This window comes from Urocampus carinirostris, chromosome 1 (assembly GCF_059441175.1).
Source record: "Urocampus carinirostris isolate Australia breed hairy pipefish chromosome 1, RoL_Ucar_1.0, whole genome shotgun sequence".
NCBI classification, from domain to species: Eukaryota; Metazoa; Chordata; class Actinopteri; order Syngnathiformes; family Syngnathidae; genus Urocampus; species Urocampus carinirostris.
Genome location: NC_142349.1, coordinates 24215699 through 24236001, shown reverse-complemented (window position 1 = coordinate 24236001; position 20303 = coordinate 24215699). Strand labels below are relative to the sequence as shown.

Below are 20303 nucleotides of genomic sequence, written 5' to 3'. Positions count from 1 at the left end.
TGTGGAAAAACAAAGTTTTTCTAATAAATGTGGACCTTTTATTAATGAGTCTCAACACAAAGGCTCAAATAAAAGGTCATCCTTAGTTATAGAATATACTGCCACTATTAATCACAAAATGCCTTACTGTAGCGAGCAGAGACGGGAGTCGTAGGCGGAGTGTCAAACAAAGGTGCCAAAGGACGCTGCTTTAATAACATGTAAACTTGCGATAACCAAAACAAACACACGAGAGTGGCTAGAACCGGTCGAATTAAGAGTCCCCCTAGGAACTCGCTAACTAAACAATAGTTCCGTGGGTGAATTATGTACAACCCACTACACAAGCCCCCCCAGAATTCACCCATAGTCAAAGTCTCTGTGCCTGGTTGGGACGCTGACCCGGCCACTGCGGGTACAAGGAGTTGGAATAGCAGGGGGGTGAGAGCTTGTGGACTCAGTTGGAAAGCCCACAGTTGCTGCTGGGGGCGGAGGGTCAGAGTGGGTACCCACGGGACCGAAGGGTCGTGCCGCAGGAGGACGGCCGCGCCGTGGGGCTTGGGCCAGTTCCAATGGCTTGGACATATCCATGTGGGCAGGCTTAACCCTGTCCACGGAGACAGTCTCTGGCCTACCACCGATGTCCACGACCATGGTCTTGTCGCCATGCTGCAGGACCTTAAACGGTCCATCATAAGGAGGGCGCAATGGTCCGCGGTGGGCATCGTGGCGAATGAAAACAAAACCAGCCGAGCGCAGGTTGGAGGGAACCCGTGAAACTGGCCTGCCGTGTCGCGATGTGGGGATAGGCACAAATGCTCCCGCAGTGCCCTGCAAGATGGACTTCTCCCTGGATGCAGCCCAGGGTGTCGTTGGGTCTGGGATGAAATCACCTGGCACCCGCAGCACTTGACCGTAAACCAACTCAGCTGAAGAGCACTGAAGGTCCTCTTTGGGAGCGGTCCTCAGTCCCAGCATGACCCAGGGTAGCTTATCGACCCAGTCCCCATCGGTCAGGCTGGCGCGCAAGGCCGCTTTCATCGAGCGGTGGAACCGCTCGCACAACCCGTTAGCCTGGGGGTGGTAGGCAGTGGTGCGGTGAAGTTTGACTCCAAGGCTCTCGGCAACCGTGTTCCACATCTCGGAGGTGAACTGTGCGCCCCTGTCAGATGAGAGATCTGCAGGGGGTCCAAAACGGGCGACCCAGGTTCCGATGAACGCCCGGGCCACATCGACAGCTGAGGTGGAAGTCAGCGGAACTGCTTCAGGCCAACGGGTCGTCCTGTCCACCATCGTCAGGAGGTAAGTGAAACCGTGTGAAGGGGGCAGTGGGCCCACCAGGTCAATGTTAACGTGGTCAAACTTCCGTTCGGGGATGGCAAATGGTACCAATGGGGCCTTGATGTGACGGTGCACTTTGGCGCGTTGACATGCCACGCATGAGTCGACCCAGTCCCGGACGTCCTTTCTCATCCCTTTCCACACAAACTTCTGGGCCACTAGCTTAATGGATGCTTTCCTGCCAGGATGAGACAGGCCATGTATTGCCTCAAAAACAGCCCGACGCCAGCCAGCAGGGACAAGCGGCCTAGGCCAACCCATGGAGACGTCACAACAAAGCTTGGCCCCTGAGTTTCCGACCGCAACCTCCTCCAGCCGCAAACCAGTGTCTGAGCTCTTGAGCGTTTGGATGCCGTTATCAGAAGCCTGGTCCACACTCATACTGAAATAATCAAGCCCCAATTGCACAGCGCTGATGGTTGCTCTGGACAGGCAATCCGCAACCACGTTGGACTTCCCAGCAATGTGCCTGATGTCAGTCGTGTATTCCGATATGAATGACAGCTGGCGCTGCTGGCGGGCAGACCATGGTTCGGACGTCTTGGACATGGAGAACGTAAGAGGCTTATGATCAACAAAGACGATGAACTCACGGCCCTCCAAGATGAAACGGAAGTGGCGAATCGCCAACCAGATGGCAAGTAGTTCTCTGTCGAATGCACTGTATTTACGTTCTCTGGGGACCAGCTGGCGACTAAAAAAGGCGAGTGGCTGCCAAGCATTGTCAACCCACTGCTCGAACACAGCACCCACTGCAAGGTCTGATGCGTCTGTAGTCAGTGCGACTGGGGCTCCGGGGGCTGGGTGAGCCAGCATGGCTGCCTGGCACAGCGCGGTTTTTGTGTCCTTGAATGCCTTGATCCTCTCAGCGGTCCATTCAACAGCTTGATTGGGTGACCTACCCTTGAGGGCTTCGTAGAGTGGGCGCATGACATCAGCGGCTCGGCGAATAAACCTATGGTAGAATGTCACCATGCCGAGAAACTCCCTGAGGCCCCGTGCTGTTGGCGGCTGAGGAAAGGTGGAGACGGCCTCTACCTTAGACGGCAGGGGGGAAGCCCCATCCTTGGTGATGAGATGCCCAAGGAAGTGGATGGAGGGTACGCCAAAAACACATTTCGCGGGATTTATAATCAGGCCATGCTAACTGAGCTTGGTGAAGAGGTCTCTGAGGTGCTCCAAGTGTTCCTCTTCTGAGGAGCTGGCAACCAGGACGTCGTCCAGGTAGACGAACACAAAAGGCATGTCCCTGAGCACTGAATCCATCAGCCTTTGGAAGGACTGAGCGGCATTTTTCAGTCCGAACGGCATCCTGAGAAATTCGAACAACCCAAATGGAGTTATCACGGCCGTCTTCGGTATATCTGAGGGATGCACTGGCAGTTGGTGGTATCCGCGCACGAGGTCCACCTTGGAAAAGAGAAGTTTGCCCGCCAGGTGTGCAGAGAAGTCTTGAATGTGCGGGACCGGGTAACGGTCGGGCGTGGTAGCCTCGTTAAGGCGGCGATAGTCCCCGCATGGGCGCCAGCCACCGCCTGGTTTCGGGACCATGTGTAATGGAGAGGCCCAGGGGCTGTCTGATCGGCGAATGATGCCGAGACGTTCCATGTTAGCAAATTCGGATTTAGCAACTGCCAGTCTGTCTGGATTGAGTCGTCGGGCCCTGGCATGAACCGGGGGCCCCTTGGTTTCAATGTGGTGCTCAACCCCATGTCTGGTCGTGGAGGCTGAGAAGGTGGGCTTCGCCAGACTGGGGAACTCGGCGAGGAGCCGGTGGTAAATATCACCGTCCAAGAGAGAGCTGGACAGACCCTCAAAAATCCCCTTGTCGCGGACACACGCGAGAGAGGAGAAATTCAATGCGTCAACGAGGCGGCCATTTTTCACATCGACGAGTAATCCATTGGCACACAGAAAATCTGCACCAAGAAGAGGAAAAGCAATATCCGCAGTGACAAAGTCCCATGTAAACTGCTGACCCCCAAAACACACGTCCACTGTCCGTGTCCCGTATGTGCGGATGGGGGTGTCATTGGCAGAAGTTAATGGAGGTCCATGTGTTCCCCCCCCCACATCGTCCACAGTGGCAGGGAGGACGCTCCTCTGGGCGCCGGTGTCACACAAGAACTTTTGGCCGGAGATGGCGTCCCGGATGAACAGTAGCCGGTTTCTTGCGCCTGCACTCACGGCCGCTACAGAGTGCAGGCCTCGAAGTTTCCCGTCGCGTTGGAGGTGCAAGGGGGACGGCACTTCTTGGCCCTGGGCCCAAAACGTGCATGGTAGTAACACAGACCTGACACATTCTGATCGTCGGTGGCCGCGCGTGCCTTGCTGGCTGGGGGCGTCGCACTTGATGGTGTGTAGGCGCGTGTAGGGGCCAGCACCTCATGTGTGTATCTATGCGTGGCCAGGAAAAACCGGTCCGCTTCCTCTGCCAGTGCACGCGGATCTGTAATGGTTGTATTTGCAAGCGCCGTCTGGACATGCGGTGGCATGTGACGCAGAAAAAGTTCAATGAAAAGAAAATTTGGCTCTTCGGTGCCAAGCAAGTTTAACATCATTTCCATGTGATCCGATGGCTTACTGTCTCCTAAGCCCTGAATAGCAAGGAGGCGTCGAGCACGCTCAGAACGCGACAGTTCAAAGATTCTGAGGAGATATGCCTTCAGTCCCTTATATTTATCCAGTTCAGGAGGGGATGTGATGAAACTCACCGCTCTGGCTGCAGTTGAGCTCCCCAGAGCAGACACCACGTGGTAATAGCGAGAGTCATCGTTAGTGATTCCGTGCAGGGCGAATCGAGCTTCTGCTTGTGCGAACCACGTTAGCGCTGATGACTCCCAGAACTCGGGGAGCTTGAGAACGGGCGCGTATGCCATGACGGTATGCTCAGTAGTATGCACAGCCTCGGAAACTTCCACGAGACTAATGTCGGGGTCACCAATGTAGCGAGCAGAGACGGGAGTCGTAGGCGGAGTGTCAAACAAAGGTGCCAAAGGACGCTGCTTTAATAACATGTAAACTTGCGATAACCAAAACAAACACACGAGAGTGGCTAGAACCGGTCGAATTAAGAGTCCCCCTAGGAACTCGCTAACTAAACAATCGTTCCGTGGGTGAATTATGTACAACCCACTACATTACTAGTGCTTGCATCAGATCACAATAATAATGTACTGTGGAACCTTACAATATATATGTCCCAAATGCTGTAATATTCGTCTAATACAGTATTCTCTTTGCATACAAACACACCTAGGTGATTAACCTTGTTTATATTCTTGGGGTATTGTAAACACAGGAAGTGAAACTGATTTCCAGGTCAACATTCGTAACAGCATGTATGCCATATCGAGAAAGATTTTTTTTTTTTTTCCAACAACCGCGTGATGCTTTCTTCGTGATTTTTTTCTTCTCTAAACAAATGACTATTAGTTGATCAACCAATGCCTTGCTTGTACAATTCATGATCAGAGTTCACACATCCTATTCCCATCTGGTATGTCTTGGGCATCTTTTTCCAAGCCGGTTTTGGGGAGGGTTGGGGTTTGCTCAACCACAGAAAACGGATATTACTGGTTTCTAAACATAATTAGTTTAATCAATTTACCTAATTGATTTACTTTAATCAATTTTTAATTTTTGGTTTTGGATTAATTATTTTACTTTGATTTAATCAATTCCTTTGCTTAAACTCTTAACATCACCTGGTAAACAAAGCTCTCTATCTATTTTTTTTTTTTAATATCAGAAGGGTTTGATTAACACATGCCTTTTAACAGTCATGAAAAACAATGCGCGTCTGTATTCAAACATTTACAAATCTTTTGTTTATTTAATTTTTGGCTGACGCCGCCGTTTACATTAAGCAATTGGGTGAGGAGCTCAGACTTTAAATTCAAACCATTACTCCACCACGTTGAGTTGGTTCTGGAATCTGGTGATACGTCTGTGAATTTCTGCCCTTAATGTGTTTTTTTTTTGTCGAAAAGAGATGTCACACTCATTAAAATGTCAACATTTCTTAACCATTTCAGAAAAAAAGAAAACTTTTTTACAAACTAATAAACCTGATGTGGGTGAAAAAAATTCCATAATTCATGTACCCTGGTCGTAATAACCTTGACAACATCTCTGGCAACCTGGGAACAATAACAGGAAAATAATTGCGGTACAATTTTTAAAAATACTATTTGTCATTAAAACTTAAATATTAAGAATATGAAACAATTGCTACTTATTACAAATCAGGCGTTTTTATTGCATTTTTGTACTGTATTTAATTGTTTAGGAGGACTTTATTTATATTTATTCATAATATTTAAATTGTCTACAGTACTTGAATAATAATGAAGAGAACATATTACCCAAATATACTATGTTATTCTCATATTTATATAAACCTGAAAACAAACTAAACGTAGTTCCTTATTTGTATAACAGTTGTTATTCTGCTCTTGTCCGACTCTTATTAGAGGACAATAACCTGAGTGCTAAATAATTGCCTCTTAAGTTATTAGTACAGAGTAGCCGTGGTTGATTACATTTCGTCTACTCTCCTCACTAAAGCTGCCTTGTATTCATCCATCCTATTGCTCTCTGTGCAATGTAGCTGCCATGTCCGCCAAAGCCATCTCTGAGCAGACGGGCAAGGAGTTTCTCTATAAGCATATCAGCACCTCAGCAACAGTCCAAAACCGGTTCCGCTATGCTAACGTCACCCCTGAGACAGACCTGGACCGTCTGGCGCTGAAGCACCCCTGGCTTCTCACGGAGGTTTGGATGATTAGTTGAATTCATTTGAAGGATTTTACTGTTATTCTTTTTCCAAGGGGAGGGAAAACACTTCATCAAGCATAAATCTATTTTACTGACGTCATGGACTGCAGGGTGCACTCTTCTTTTTTTAACCAGGTTTCACTGGAATTCTTCTGTTGTGGCAAAACAAGTAATGCCATTCTCAGTCATATAGCAATTACATTTACACCATTTGTACAGTGACCTTGGCATACTCACAAATTTGCATTCAAGCAGCTTTTTGGGGGTTGTGGCTTTTTAGAATTCCCATAAGGAATGACAACGTATTTGACAGAACGTCAATTGAATTAGATCTAAAGTATGATTGTGATGGCGAGGGCAGATATGGAAAAGGAGGGCAAGAGATGTGCAGTGCCAGCATTGATTAGGAAATTGCATTAACTTTCACAGTCTCTCGTGTCTTACCTTCCTCCCCCTCCTCTTCTTCATCTTTATCACTGGCGAGGGCCCAGATAGTAATGGCTCCACTGTCATAAGTCATTCGCTGGGTAGTGGGAGGAAGAGCGGCTTCTTGTCCTTTGTCAGTGATGGGTGGCACAATCCTGTTCAGTCAATAGGGACCTTGCTTGTTTTTTAAGGTTTTCCTCTTACTATTTCTTAACACCTGCAATATTATACAAGCAATTATGCCCAAATAATGGATTTTTCCCCTTTTCTATATTTGGTCTCCATTTTTTTTTACTTTTTTTGCTAATTTATTTACTTTGTAAATGTGTGATTTCCTGCTTGCCTGTCTTAACAAATTGGGTAATGTACTTCTTTATTTTACGACAAATGCACATACCATTTGGATCTTTGCTGGGCGTTGACTCTTATTTGCACACCTGATGTTGATCTACTGTTGGCTTGTTACTCACCCATGCATGGTTTCCAATGTTGTACAAGGATACACCCAACCAATATTCGTAAAATTCGAACTATAAGCCACAATTTTTTTCCCAAGCTTTCAACCCTGCGGCTTATGCAATGATTCGGCTAATTTATGCGCCCCAGCAGTAAAGGTAAGAGTGAGACAGATGGAATATATTGGTCAAGGAAGATGCAAGTCTAATGTAACTTCGTACTTTGTGCATGAATATAACTAGCATAAACATCATAGAAAAGGTGTCAATCGAAAGGGAGCGCTCACTACCATATTGGGAATCATTTTATAAGTCGGTTTATGGTTTAAACCGACTCATAAGACCGGTTTCCGAAAATAATGTTGCAAAACAAACTGATTACAAAAAGAAACGTTCAATAATGCAGAAATTTTAAAGGCTGATTTCTATTCATCTGCCGGCATTATCGTGTGTTTTGGAAAACATATTTTCCATGGTTAGATTTTATGGATTGTCCTTGATGTAACAAAGCCATTTTCGCTGACAGTCAAAGAAGTTGAATTTTGCCAGTGGACCTAATGGTGAATTACGCAGGCTTTATAGTTTTCGCGTATCTTGTTTCAGACTGACGGTGATGATTCTCTCCTGAGTATTGTTCTAAATTTTGGATCCCAAAAGTCTCAGTTATCCAATGATACGTGGCATGGGGTATTTCAGTGACTGGTGACATCTTAGACACATATTTGTTTATCACGCTTTCAGCACGCTGGCGGAAAGGTACCGTATATTATTAAAACACTTTCTGTGAACTGTCTTTCTTTGTAAATATTTCATGTTTCAATGTGGGCACACTTATAGTCAGGTGTGCCTTATGTATGTACAAAATGTTTTTTCTTTTAAAAATGTCCTGGGTGTTGCTTATAATCGTGTGCACCCTATAGTTCTGAATTTTACGGTGCCCTATAAAAAAAATAAAATATATATAACATACTTAATCAATGCTAATCGAGAATATTACCATAAAACGACTACCAAAAATTCCAGACTATAGAGCGCACCTGACTACCAAAAATTCCGGACTATAGAGCGCACCTGATTATGAGCCACACCCACCACAATTCAAGAGGAAAACCAATTTTGTACTTACACAAGCCGCACCTGTATATAAGCCGCATGCGCCCACATTGAAAAATGTAACACAAACACAAAATTAACCTAAATCCGACTTTAAGTCCCGCGATTGAAACTGAATGTCCTTCATTAAAGTACACAGTCCATAAATCACAGCCGGGAAAATGAACGGAAAATGATACCGGTACTTAAGGTTTGATGCAGACCTGCAGAGTCTGGGTCCCGTTGAAAGTAATCCAAGGAAAAAAGTGTATATTTCCAAAGGTAAGGGTGGGAAAATATATATATCCACTATTGTCCGCCGCGTCCACAAACACGTCTCACCTTTACTCCACTACCCGTCAGCCCGCGTTTGCTCTGCCCCTCCTCTCATTCGCCCGTGCAAAACATATCGGAATAAGTTTCTAAAATAAATACAAAAAAATACATTACTAAAATATACAGTCGCAAATACATATTATACATAGTTACACATATTTATAAAGAAAGACAGTGCACCGAGAGTTTCCAAAGCTTTAATAATAATAATATAACTTTCATCCCAAACGGTGCCTGTGACAGGGCAGTTAATGGTGGCAACACGCTCGCAACACAGTAAACGGGTCTGTTAAAAAACATACCGTACTTGTAAAAATCACGGTAAACCGTCCTCATCTTCCTCCTTAGAACTGAAGCCATCAAAGTCATCTTCCTCAGTGTCGGAAAGAAACTTTGTCATATAGACGTCGTCCCACGCTCCCTTATTCCAAAACACGCTCGCAACACAGTAAACGGGTCTGATAAAGTTTACGTGCAGTAGCTCTGTTCCCTTCTTTATCGGACTGCTCGATTGCTTTTAGCTTGAAAGCTGCTTCATGTGCCTTTCTTTTTGCATTTTGCATGATGAGGGTATGTTTACGCTAACTTAATTTGTGCACCAGCCAAGAAATTGCAGTCTTCTTCAGCGCATATATACCACCGGTCTAAATCTTACCTTTTGTACTCGAGCGCCGCTTAAATAAATTGGCCGCATCACTGAAATAAGCCGCAGGGTTGAAAGTTTGGGGAAAAAAGTAGCGGCTTATAGTCTGGAATTTACGGTACATTACAGGTGAGGCATTTATTGAAGACTGCATATAACCTGCTTTATGGTAATTCTTATGATGTAGTTAATGACTCGTTCTTTGTTAATGCAATTTGAGTTTTTGGGGTCTTTTGAAAAGTTATGTGGTTTGAGTTGTAAGGTGTTGGTCAAATGATAGTCACTTGGATTGTGTTTAACATTTTATTACCCGATTCACTTTTCAAAGGTTTTGGACTGAAGAACCTCATTTTGATGTGTTGTATTTACATTTTATTATCAGATTACCTTTTAAAAATGTTAAGAAAAGGGCAACTACAATGAGTATGTACCATTAGAGCAACACCCGCGTTGAATGAGTCTCCTCTAGAGTGATAAACCTAATTGCTTGTGAAAGATTGTGATCCTGGCCCAATTTGTTCTTGCCTGGGAGAGTCGAATGTCCTGCTGGGAAAGCCACTTATTCAGCGAAACCAAAAATGCCATATTTGCTGTTTTGCCGCAGTTTTCACATCTGGGGTAACGTATATGACTACCAATTAAAGATGGTGTCAATATTCAATTTTGTTCTGGCCTCTGAGAGTGGAAAGTCTTTTTGGGAAAATTGCCTGGTCAAAATAACCAAGAGTGTTCAGTCTGCTTTCTTGGAATTTTTCACATCTTGGGTAACTCACCTGACTTCCTGTGAAAGATGGTTGTTACATCTAAACTTATTCCCTCTATTCTTTGGTGAACAGACACACAAACAGTTTATATAATAAATACATTAAAACAACATTCTCACAACCCTACTTATGAGTGATAATGAACAGCATTTGACGTCTTCTACAGAGGTTGGTAGTGAAGCCAGACCAGCTGATCAAGAGACGGGGCAAACTGGGCCTGGTTGGCGTCAACCTGGACCTAAATGGTGTCAAGGAATGGCTGAAGACCCGCCTCATGAAGCAGACGACGGTACGTCATCAACTGAGTGCACTTAAGACAATGACTCCACTCTCTGCTTTTTTTCTCCTTCCTTGCTCCAATTTTTACCCTGTTCTACTGCTGCATACATAGTGAAACGAGCTACATTTTTAGTCCAACCTGTAGTCTATCAGCCTTCAACTTACAACATCCGTTTTCTAAAGCTGTCTTTCCTCATATACCAAGAAGAAGCTTCTTCAAGCTCCCAAGCATCATAAAAATGCCAAACTGTGTGTTAGTGCGGGTGTGTGTGAATGTCTGTATTCCATCACTTATAACATGACAAGCGTGGAGACGCAAAGTAGGATGAATAAAGCTACTACGCTTCAGCCGATTAGGTTGTAAAAAAAGTAAACGTATTGCAGTAGATCCGGGTAATTGCACACTGTGGTTAATTCTGCTAACCAATCAAAGCTAAGTAACTAGATTGATCCTTTGCTAATGAATCAAAGCATCGGGACTATATTAATCGTCTTTGTTTATAATGGTTAAAGTCACTCAATTAATACCACACGGGTGGCCGACAGATGTGAACAAGATGAAAAAACAAAACAAGGATTGCTATAAAGCGCAATGAAGAAAACCAACTACGGAGACGCAGAGACCTAACTGCAATGTTTTACTTTTAATTTACCTGCCCAGCCTTGTCCGACTTCTCCATCACTCTAGCAAAAGGTTTTTGAGTGTTTGGGTACCCGTAGCTGTAAGATGGCAAATAATCAGGCCAGCTCCCTCGGTTTGTGCTAAAATCAAGCCTATTCTATTCTTCTTCTATTCTTCTTCTTCTAAAAAAATCTAGCCTAATCCAGTCAGATCAATTGACTTAATTTGAGACCCGGAGCCCGAAGCAAATCAGAATTTCTGTAGTATTTGTGAGGACTCAGGACAAGTAGAGGTGATTTTGGGCGACACCACATCCGCTTCTCTGGGTCAGACGGTGCCGCCGCTGAGTACGCCGATGCAGGGTGTGTTGCGCGAGAGGAGGACTGAATCCATCGCGCGGATCCCCCACAGATGAAAAGAAACAAAAAACAATGACTAGTGGATGAATAGAAACAAATCTGCAAGAGGGAAGCCTGGCCTGGCCTGTCCTGAACCCGAACCTAATGATTGACATTTTAGGCCCGACACTAGCAAAATTTCAGGTCCGCTCGGCCTTAAGATCTTACCTCTACTCTAAGTGCGGCCTATGTATTGTGAAATAAATAATAAAATAGATTTTTAAAAAATCATGTTTTTAAGCTTGTGTATATATTTTTGCTCAGTATTCAAATCAATATTGTTTTTTTCATCTCTATAAAGAGCTAAATGCTATAATATATCCCTTTAAGGCAACTGGATCTGGTGTGTAAGGCCCTGACTACTTGGAATTCACAAAATATTTTCTCAAGCAGTTTTGAAATTGATTAAAAAACAGCATGATCGTGAAAATTCTATAAATAGCATGATCGGGGATACAGTATTTATTTTGGGGTTAATCAGAGGCTCCTCAACTGATAAATGATTGTTTGGACTTTTTTTTTAACTGAACACATTTGAGAAGTTGGTCTGGACGCTTGTCCAAACTCACGATAAGGCTTTGCCATTAAATTAAGTATTTTAATTAATTCATCTTTTTGAAAATGGTCAATCTAAAATTGTGGAATCAAGGATAACAATATACATAGTTTAATTTTAATTATTCAAATCTGCTGCTAATTGTCAAACAATAGTTTCTAACGAGTTATTTTGGGCATTTGGTAAAACTAGTTTTGGATAAGTATTATTTGCACAAGATCTGACTATTAGCCATCAATTAAACCTGATTTAAAATATTTAGTACAGTATCTATTTTCAATTAAATAAATGTATTTAAATATTTTTTCATTCTCTAGGGTAATTGTTTAAAATCAAGTAGCATATACATGTCCAGACTGACTGAGAGATAGATTGAATATTTTGTCCATGTCACCCAGCTGTATCACATTCTGTTGTCTATATTTTTATTCTCCCAAATATTCTTTTCTACTGGTTTGCACATATTGTAACCCACGTTAATAGCAGAAACATTTTTCATCGTATTCAGATCCATAGCTAAGGCATGCAAAATTCCCACCTGTATTCTCAACCTTCTTTTATTCTGCACCCCTCAAAATGGCAACCCTCTCTCATTGTTCTATTTTCTCTCCGGCTGACTGCTCTCTGCTAGTCCCTTGTCATAAGCGCTGCCTGTTGGCCTTTCAGCACAAACATGGTGACAGCCCGTCCAAATGAGAGTGCTCCCTTCGCTCGCCTTCCGCCCGGAGCAAGAAAGAACGACATTTTCTCAGGAATCTGTAGCTCTACACTTGCGTAATTACCCTAATGACAAGCTGCTACCCATATACTGAAAAAAATCCCACTCCTCAAATGTATGTATAAGAATTGCTCAGTTTGAAGCAGAGATGGTTCGATATATTCAACTTTTTTCCAAATACGAAATGACCAGCAAAACAAAGACGACTTCAAGTAATAATAATCCTGATAAAGCTCAATTAGCTGCATCTTGAATGAAATATTAAACGTTTGTCTTCAAAATATTAAATCCATATATCATATATTCTTGGTTGTACTTGCGGTTGGCCATGCTTAACATGCGTAAATAAACTTTAGCATTTTTTTATGTGGCGTGAAAACGGCGGGTGTTTCTGATTATCACTATATACTACTAAAGAATGTAATTGACCCTCAGTTTTTTTGTTGTTTTCTTAGCATTATTTTGCCAAGTGAAAGGCACGCGACCTACCAAAAACAGGTCCGCAACCCACTTTTGGGTCCCAACCCACCAATTGAGAAACAATGGACTAGATTACTGGTACAATCCAAATGATTTGTAAATACAGTAATGTATTGTTACAATGCTTGACTCCTTGACATAAGTTCCTGCTCTTTCTTTGGCAACAGTGTAACTCACGAATGGCTAGAATTAAAATAAGGGAGCAACAGAAAAGTTGTGACATGCTATCTAGTCTCATTTTTGTTGATAATGTGCAACTTGTAATTTTGGGTTCATCCTCAGGTAGGGAAAGCCAAAGGTGTTCTCAAGAACTTCCTCATCGAACCCTTTGTCACACACAAGCAGGTAATTGTTGGTTTCATTATTAGGAGTGTAACAACAGGTCAAGAATATGATTCATCGAATGTGTTTACTGATATCAAAGGCAGGATAAGGTGCAATAAAGTAAGGGCCTCATGAATTACTTGCATTTATACCAGTGGCCAGCAAACTTTTCTTTACCACGGACCAGCCCATTCTCTGATTTTCACGGCCCTGCCCAAGGGTTGCATTAAACATGTTTGTACTTTTTTCTAAAGTAATAATGATAATAATAACAATTATAACATTTAATAACATTAATAATGACAATGAGCGTAAATCCACTGTATAGTCATGTGCAACATTTTAGATGACCCTGTAATATCACATTCTTTAATTTTCCGAAACGCTTCTCATGACGAGGGTTGCTGTAGTGCTGGGCCCATCCCAGCTATGTTTTGAGGAAACCCGAGTGCACGGGGCAAACATGCAAATTCCACATCAGGCCGGTAGTTGGAACTGAACCCGGGTTTCCAATAACAACACACTCTGGCCACTATTGTAACGTTTAACTCAAAACGTCACGTCAATCCAGGTGCCAAGTAAGAAACATAAAACATAACCATTCCTGCGAAAAGCCTGGTGGTGTTATTTGGTCTCTATGTTGTGTTCTTGACTTATGGATCCATGCATCCTCAAACTTTGTTGCCAAAAGTTTTTCCATTGCGGTTTGTTAATGTTTTGGCTTGACATAATTGGCTATTCTCCACGCTGATTGGTTATCAGCGCAACAGTTTGGATAGTTTCATCCTTCATGGTATCTTCGGCGAGTGGAAATCCTTTTTTCAAACGAGACAGTTGCACTGCCTGACGGGCAACTGCGCCCTCCTTCGCGTACCACACTGATTTAAATTTAAATGTACCACCTCAAAGCCCCAGTTCTAGTTCAGTCTAAAACATAGCATGGCCAGTAAAACAACAATGGGTAAAAACTTATTTTTTTGTGTGCGCCCCAGGACGAAACTACCAACAGCCTAGCACTGGTCCACGGTCCAGTTGTTGCCGAAAACTGATCTATAGGATTTATTTGGATATTTGTTCTTCTTAAATTAAATACATCTCCCAATTACAAATTATTTGGTATCATTGGTTCTTATGCTGACACACACATAAAACATAATACTTTGTTAGTTATCGCACATACCGTTTTAAAACTCTAAAATTTCTTATCACTGGTGCTTATGACATCCAGGAGGAGGAGTTCTATGTGTGCATTTATGCCACCCGAGAGGGCGACTACATATTGTTCCACCACGAAGGAGGTGTGGACGTAGGTGACGTGGACGCTAAGGCCATGAAGCTTCTGGTTGGTGTGGACGAGAAGATCAGTGAGAGCTCAGTGAGCAAGCAACTGCTTGCCCACGTCCCCAACGACAAAAGGCTGTGAGTTACTGGTCGTTCCAGAAGTTGGAATGCTCACTTTTGCACTATTACAGCAGTGCAAGCCTTTCTTGTTACACTCAGTCACTGTGTGTATCTCTTAGGTGAAATTGGGTCATTGAGTGCCTTGCTAAAGCAGTGAAAAAAATCTTTCTTTTGAGACTGTCTCTTTCATTCTGTTACAAGAAATGTTTTTGTGTTTTTCCTAGAGACGTGTGAAACAAATACATGGGGTAACAATATGGTGTTTCGGAAGACACAAAATCAAAATCCTTCAACAATCCCACGATCATGGAGTCATTGCCAATACACTGATATACACGAAAAAGGACAGTGTCGTGCTATTAAAGTTGGTGTACTGATCATAAACAAAAGCCAAGAATACTGACAAAGACGGAAAGACAATTGTAATTATCAACTAAGGTATATGGACATCCACTCCAGTAGTATTCTGGGGTTTTAGTTTGGCAAGTAAGCCAGTATTGGAGCCGCTTGCTCATAGAAGAAGCACTGTGACGTTCATAAGCATGGAATGGTGGGGGTGGGGTGCAAGTGGTTTCCATTAGCCAAATGACAAACTCTCTCCTCAGCTTTATATTCCCCATCTAACTCCACCCCCAAGCCTTCCTTCAAGGCCACAGTGTATTCACAGCACGTCCATTTATTTTGATGGCTGTGATGCAGCACATCACCCCAGCCCACCACCCCATCCACCACTCTCCCCTTGCCTTGTCCATCTGTCCAGCACTCTGATTACGGCTGCACTTCACTGTCTTGGCTGACATTGACAGAACACACATACACGCGCACGTAAGTTTTGTTTTTCAATTCTACTGAAGAAACTCAGCATTCCTAGACCCAAACTTTAACCGTAACACAGTGGTTCTTAACCCTGAAGGAGCTAGCGAACCCCACCAGTTTCATCTGCGCATATACCGTGTAAAATTGACTATACAGAGCTATACAAATAAACATGACTTGACTTGACTCAGAGTTCTTGTTTGCCTGCGTCCTAGACGCATCCTTTTTGCTGGGGACGCATGTGTCAAATCAACGTGCGTCCCCAGGACGCAACGTTTTTGACACCAAAGTGTCATTATTACCCGATTACTTTTTTTTTTTTTTTTCAACAAAGATTTGCCGCACTCCAAACCTTTCGTCAGGCAGATTAGCCATTGTTGTTTTGGTCTCGCGCCGATCTCGGCAAACGAGATCTCGTTGCTTCGAGATGACGTCATTGTTTTGGTGGTTGTCTAGTGAAAGAAGTATGCCTCCATGAAAACAGTTGGTATTAGGTGCATATCAACAAAAAATTGGTAATTTCTTCAGTGTCGGTAATAAGTCAAAACATAATACAGAAAGTGGTAACAACGGCAATAATTCCGGCACGAAAAAACCGCGGAGAAATTCTTCAGAAGACTGTGAAGGCAAGGAAAAGATGTGTTTTGAAGCGAACGATTCGACGATAGATAAACAAAAGAATACTCCTAGCAAGAAAAGGACATTTCTGCCAAACTAGACTCTATTATATTCCTGGTTACACTATGAGGAGGATGATAATGGAGGCTACATGTTCTGTGATGCGTGCACCCAACGTGACAAAAAAAACTAGATTGCATTAATCATTTCCCAATCCGAACTTTCAGAAAAGCACATTGGATCGGCACACCGACAATGAAAACCACAAATTAGCTATGGAAATTCCGTTGTTGCAATTGGACCTTGAGAAGGCATTACAACTGTGGCGGGAACGCAAACCACAAAGAATATATGAACTGAAAAATATGAAGTGATTAAAACTGCATGAATATATAGACTAATACTTCAGCAATATTATTTTGTACAATGTACAATATTTTTGTGAACAAAAAAATCTGAAGTGATAACTGCTTTGTATTACCAATTAAGTGTGATGATTAAAACTGAATGAATATATAGATTTTTATATTTATTTATATATTTTTCGCCGATTAACAATTTCAACCTCGATAACATTCAATTTTGGGGACCCATAGATCTCTGTTGGGACCCATAGATTTTTGAGCATGCGAGTCCCCGGGACCAATCACTTTTCAGAGGTAAAATGACTATTCCAAGATATGTTGTTTTTCTCTCAAATTTACGACTACTTGAGCAAAAACATTGTTACACATGTCCTCTGTTGTGGATTGTTTCAATTGAAAGTGGAATCTGAGGTCATTTACCTTTGGGCACTTGCGTATTGACATGATGAGTCGGTGTGTCTTGACCTCCACGGCAGAGGTTCCACTGAACCCCTGAGACTGACTAACGGAACTCTTAGGGTTTGTTTGAACCCAGCTTTAGAACCTCTGCTCTAACAACTGATTGGGACGGCAGTGGCTCAGGAGGTAGAGCCCTCGTCTTGGGATCAAGAGATCGCAGTTCGAATCCCGGCTCCTCTGTGTTACATGTCGAAGTGTCCTTGGGTTAGACACTGAACCCCTAATACCCCCAATAAGCAGGTTCGCGCCTCACATGGCTGCACGGCCGCTATTGGGAAATGTGATGCACAATGTAAAGCGCTTTGGGAAGTCTTGACTTGAAAAGCGCTATATAAATGCAGATCATTTTATTTCATTAAAACTCACTTCTACTCTATAGCATTCGAATAACCTAAACTTCTTATATGTAATAACTTGTGAAGCCCTTAGAGACTAATTGTGATTAAGGGCTATACAAATAAAAATGATTTGACTTGACTTGACTTCATTTCATTGCCTGAAACAAGTATTTACAAAGCCCGTCACTGAACCCCTAGGGCTCGATTGAACCCAGGATAAGAACCATTGCCCTAATCAGCCATGTCCAATGTCCGGCCCGGGGGCCAGTTACAGCCCGTGATCAAATATTTACTGTCCCGCGGCCACTGTCCTAAAATTAATAATATGTAATATGTAATGTTGACCGTAGTATAAAGTACGATTGTAAAACATTTTTTTTAAACATTTTAACAGATGATGGCAGTAGGCCTATGGCCACATTGCCCTTAGCTTTTTTAGCATACCCAATTTGCTACATGGCAACTGTAATTTTACAAAAAAGGAAAGTTGACTGAAGGCCGCCGCTTACAGGAAATGTGGAAATTAGAGTTATTTTTCACCGAAATCCGAAGCAACAACGTCTTGCCAAAAAACTGTGGCTGTTTTCAAAGAATATAATATCAAGAGGCACTGCTAGAAAAAACATGCTGACTACAAAAATTTAACTGGAAACTTAACGCTTTGAAAAGGTGAAGCAACTGGAAGCTGTTTTATGGCACAGATACGCTTTTTCACAAGACACTACAAGCCAAATAAAAATGCTACAAAGACGAGCTACGAGGTTTCTACACTGATCGCCAAGTACTGCGAACCTCTCACGGAGGGTGAATTCACAAAAGACTGTTCAAAGAATGCCAGGCTGAATAGTCGGCCCGCACTCGTTTTCAGCTTACCAAATCTGGCTAGCTTTCTGAAAAATCTGGACACCTCTGGTCTAAACCTACCCTATAACCCTATCAAAGTTCCATTAAATCCTAATCATTAATACCAAGTCTTAACATCTAAAAGTGGGGTGTAGACATAATAGGACCACTTAAATATTTTCATGGACTAATGATCCCCACAATGATGGAATGAATCCTGAAAAATAGGCCCAAAAAACACATAGTCGCACCTTAAACGCCTCCTTTCACTCACATAGTATTTTTCCATTCCACACACACATGGGAAGCTGAGTCACCCTGGCTTGCACTTTGTGGGTCAAGCTTTTGAAAATGGCTTGACTTAGTTAACTCCCATCTACGGGAGAGAAAAAAATGTCAAAACATTGCACACACATTCAAGATTTCAAAAAGGGATTTTAAGCAAATAAAGACAAATTTCAGACGTTTGGTGCATTAAATTAGGATAAAAAGGATTAAAATATGGACAATATTGGATTTGTTTTTTTATGGTTCTTTCCTTGGCAAATTCCCTTTGTATGAATAGATTCCTAATTTAAAGTCTTTCCTATTTTTTTCCAAATTATTTAAATTTAATTTGTTTTATGGAAACAAAAATATGAAAAGATGTCCTGAATTTTGTTTTCAGGGTTTTGGCTCAATTCATTGTTGGGCTTTTCAACCTGTATGAGGAACTGTTCTTCACATATCTAGAGATCAACCCACTAGGTATGTTTTGCACTATTTGTTGTATTTATCTATGATGTTGAATTTACAAGAACATCTTTGAAAAAAACATGCTTGGCGTTATTCCTTAAAACCGGTGTTAGCCAGTCCAGAAAACACATTCTTAAATCAGGTACTAGGTTATAAAACAAGAAAACATGTCACATTAGAGTCAACCATCACAAGTTGATTTTGCCGCATCCAAACCCAAAGGAATGAATGTAATTAATATTTGATGTCTTATCTGTTTGATGTCATTAATTGGCATTAAAAAAAAAAACAACCTCTTCTTGCTTTGAAGCTGTCCACGATCAATATGTCGGGGGCTTCATTGCAAACTCAGGACGAAGCCATGTGTTGTGTTTTCATTTTCTGCGTTGTTCCTCCTCACACAGTGGTCACCAAAGATGGCGTGTACGTGCTTGACATGGCGGCCAAGATAGATGCAACAGCGGACTATATCTGCAAGGCCAAGTGGGGGGATGTGGAGTTCCCACCCCCATTTGGCAGGGAGGCCTACCCAGAGGTAAAAACAAACAAAAGAGGAATAGAGAAACAGATAATGGTGCCCAACAATTAATGTACTTTTACAGAACATTGCTGAGGCTTTTTCTCTTTTGGTTTTGAGTGGGAGGCAAAAATATTCTCCATGAGCATATTTATCTGGTATTCAAGGGTAATTTTTGTAACTTTGAAATATTGTACTCCCTGATGCTATCTTCTGGCTGGAAACATCATTGCAGCTCCTTTTGTTGCATGTACAAGTATGTGAAATTCTGAGACGATCTTTTTGGAGGGTTTGGGTTGGCATTTGGACTATATTTGAAACTGTCCTTTTCTCACGTTCACTATTTTCATCCTGGAATAAGAGAACCACAACCACACACATATTATTAATGACCAAGCCTATTTTCTGCCGTTTTTTCTAAAAACTAAATATTGTTTTTCCCGTGTATTTTTAAGTATTTATTTACAAAATGTTTTTTAAATGTTGTTTTACTAAACACATCTCAGCCAAAATATTTTCATAATTGCCATATTGTGATGTCCAGTTACATGCAGTCATGGATGGTAGTTGAGGCTGTGCTTCAAATGTCATCATGGAAATGTAACCACTAAATATGTTTTTAATTTTAGTATTTAGTGCTAAAGTACTTCTCATTTAACTTCACCAAGTTTGGATTGTTTAATTTTCACAAGTTATTTTGAATGTTATTAATACAATTCGTTTGGGTACGTATTACTGTGCTGAGTAATGCATGCAATGCGGCACACACCAGCCCCAAACTATAGAATTAGTATTAAAAGCTATCAGCAAGCCAAGCAGTTTATGTATTTTTTCTCGTTGCATGGACTTTTTTCATAATGAAGGATTACCTATCTTTTCATGGTTTTTTTCTTTCAAAAGGAGCAGCACAGCTTTGGTTTAAAGTCAACGATAGATGCAATTTTTGTTCCGTGTCATCCTCCTATTTTTTGTACAGTTTGTTAGTGTTCCAACATGTCCTGTTTACACTTTTAATACCT

At 42.2% G+C, this 20303-nt stretch overlaps 1 protein-coding gene across 1 annotated transcript in view; it reads left to right on the top strand.

Annotated features, from left to right (window-relative positions):
- aclya (ATP citrate lyase a) overlaps nt 1-20303 on the top strand; it is a 35583-nt gene that overhangs the window by 849 nt on the left and 14431 nt on the right. Inside the window, exons 2-7 of the mRNA XM_088331317.1 lie at nt 5933-6096; nt 9982-10104; nt 13151-13213; nt 14421-14611; nt 18700-18779; nt 19172-19302. Coding sequence (XP_088187443.1) covers nt 5938-6096; nt 9982-10104; nt 13151-13213; nt 14421-14611; nt 18700-18779; nt 19172-19302 — 747 coding nt within the window. The 5' untranslated portion in view covers nt 5933-5937. The remainder of the gene's footprint in view (nt 1-5932; nt 6097-9981; nt 10105-13150; nt 13214-14420; nt 14612-18699; nt 18780-19171; nt 19303-20303) is intronic.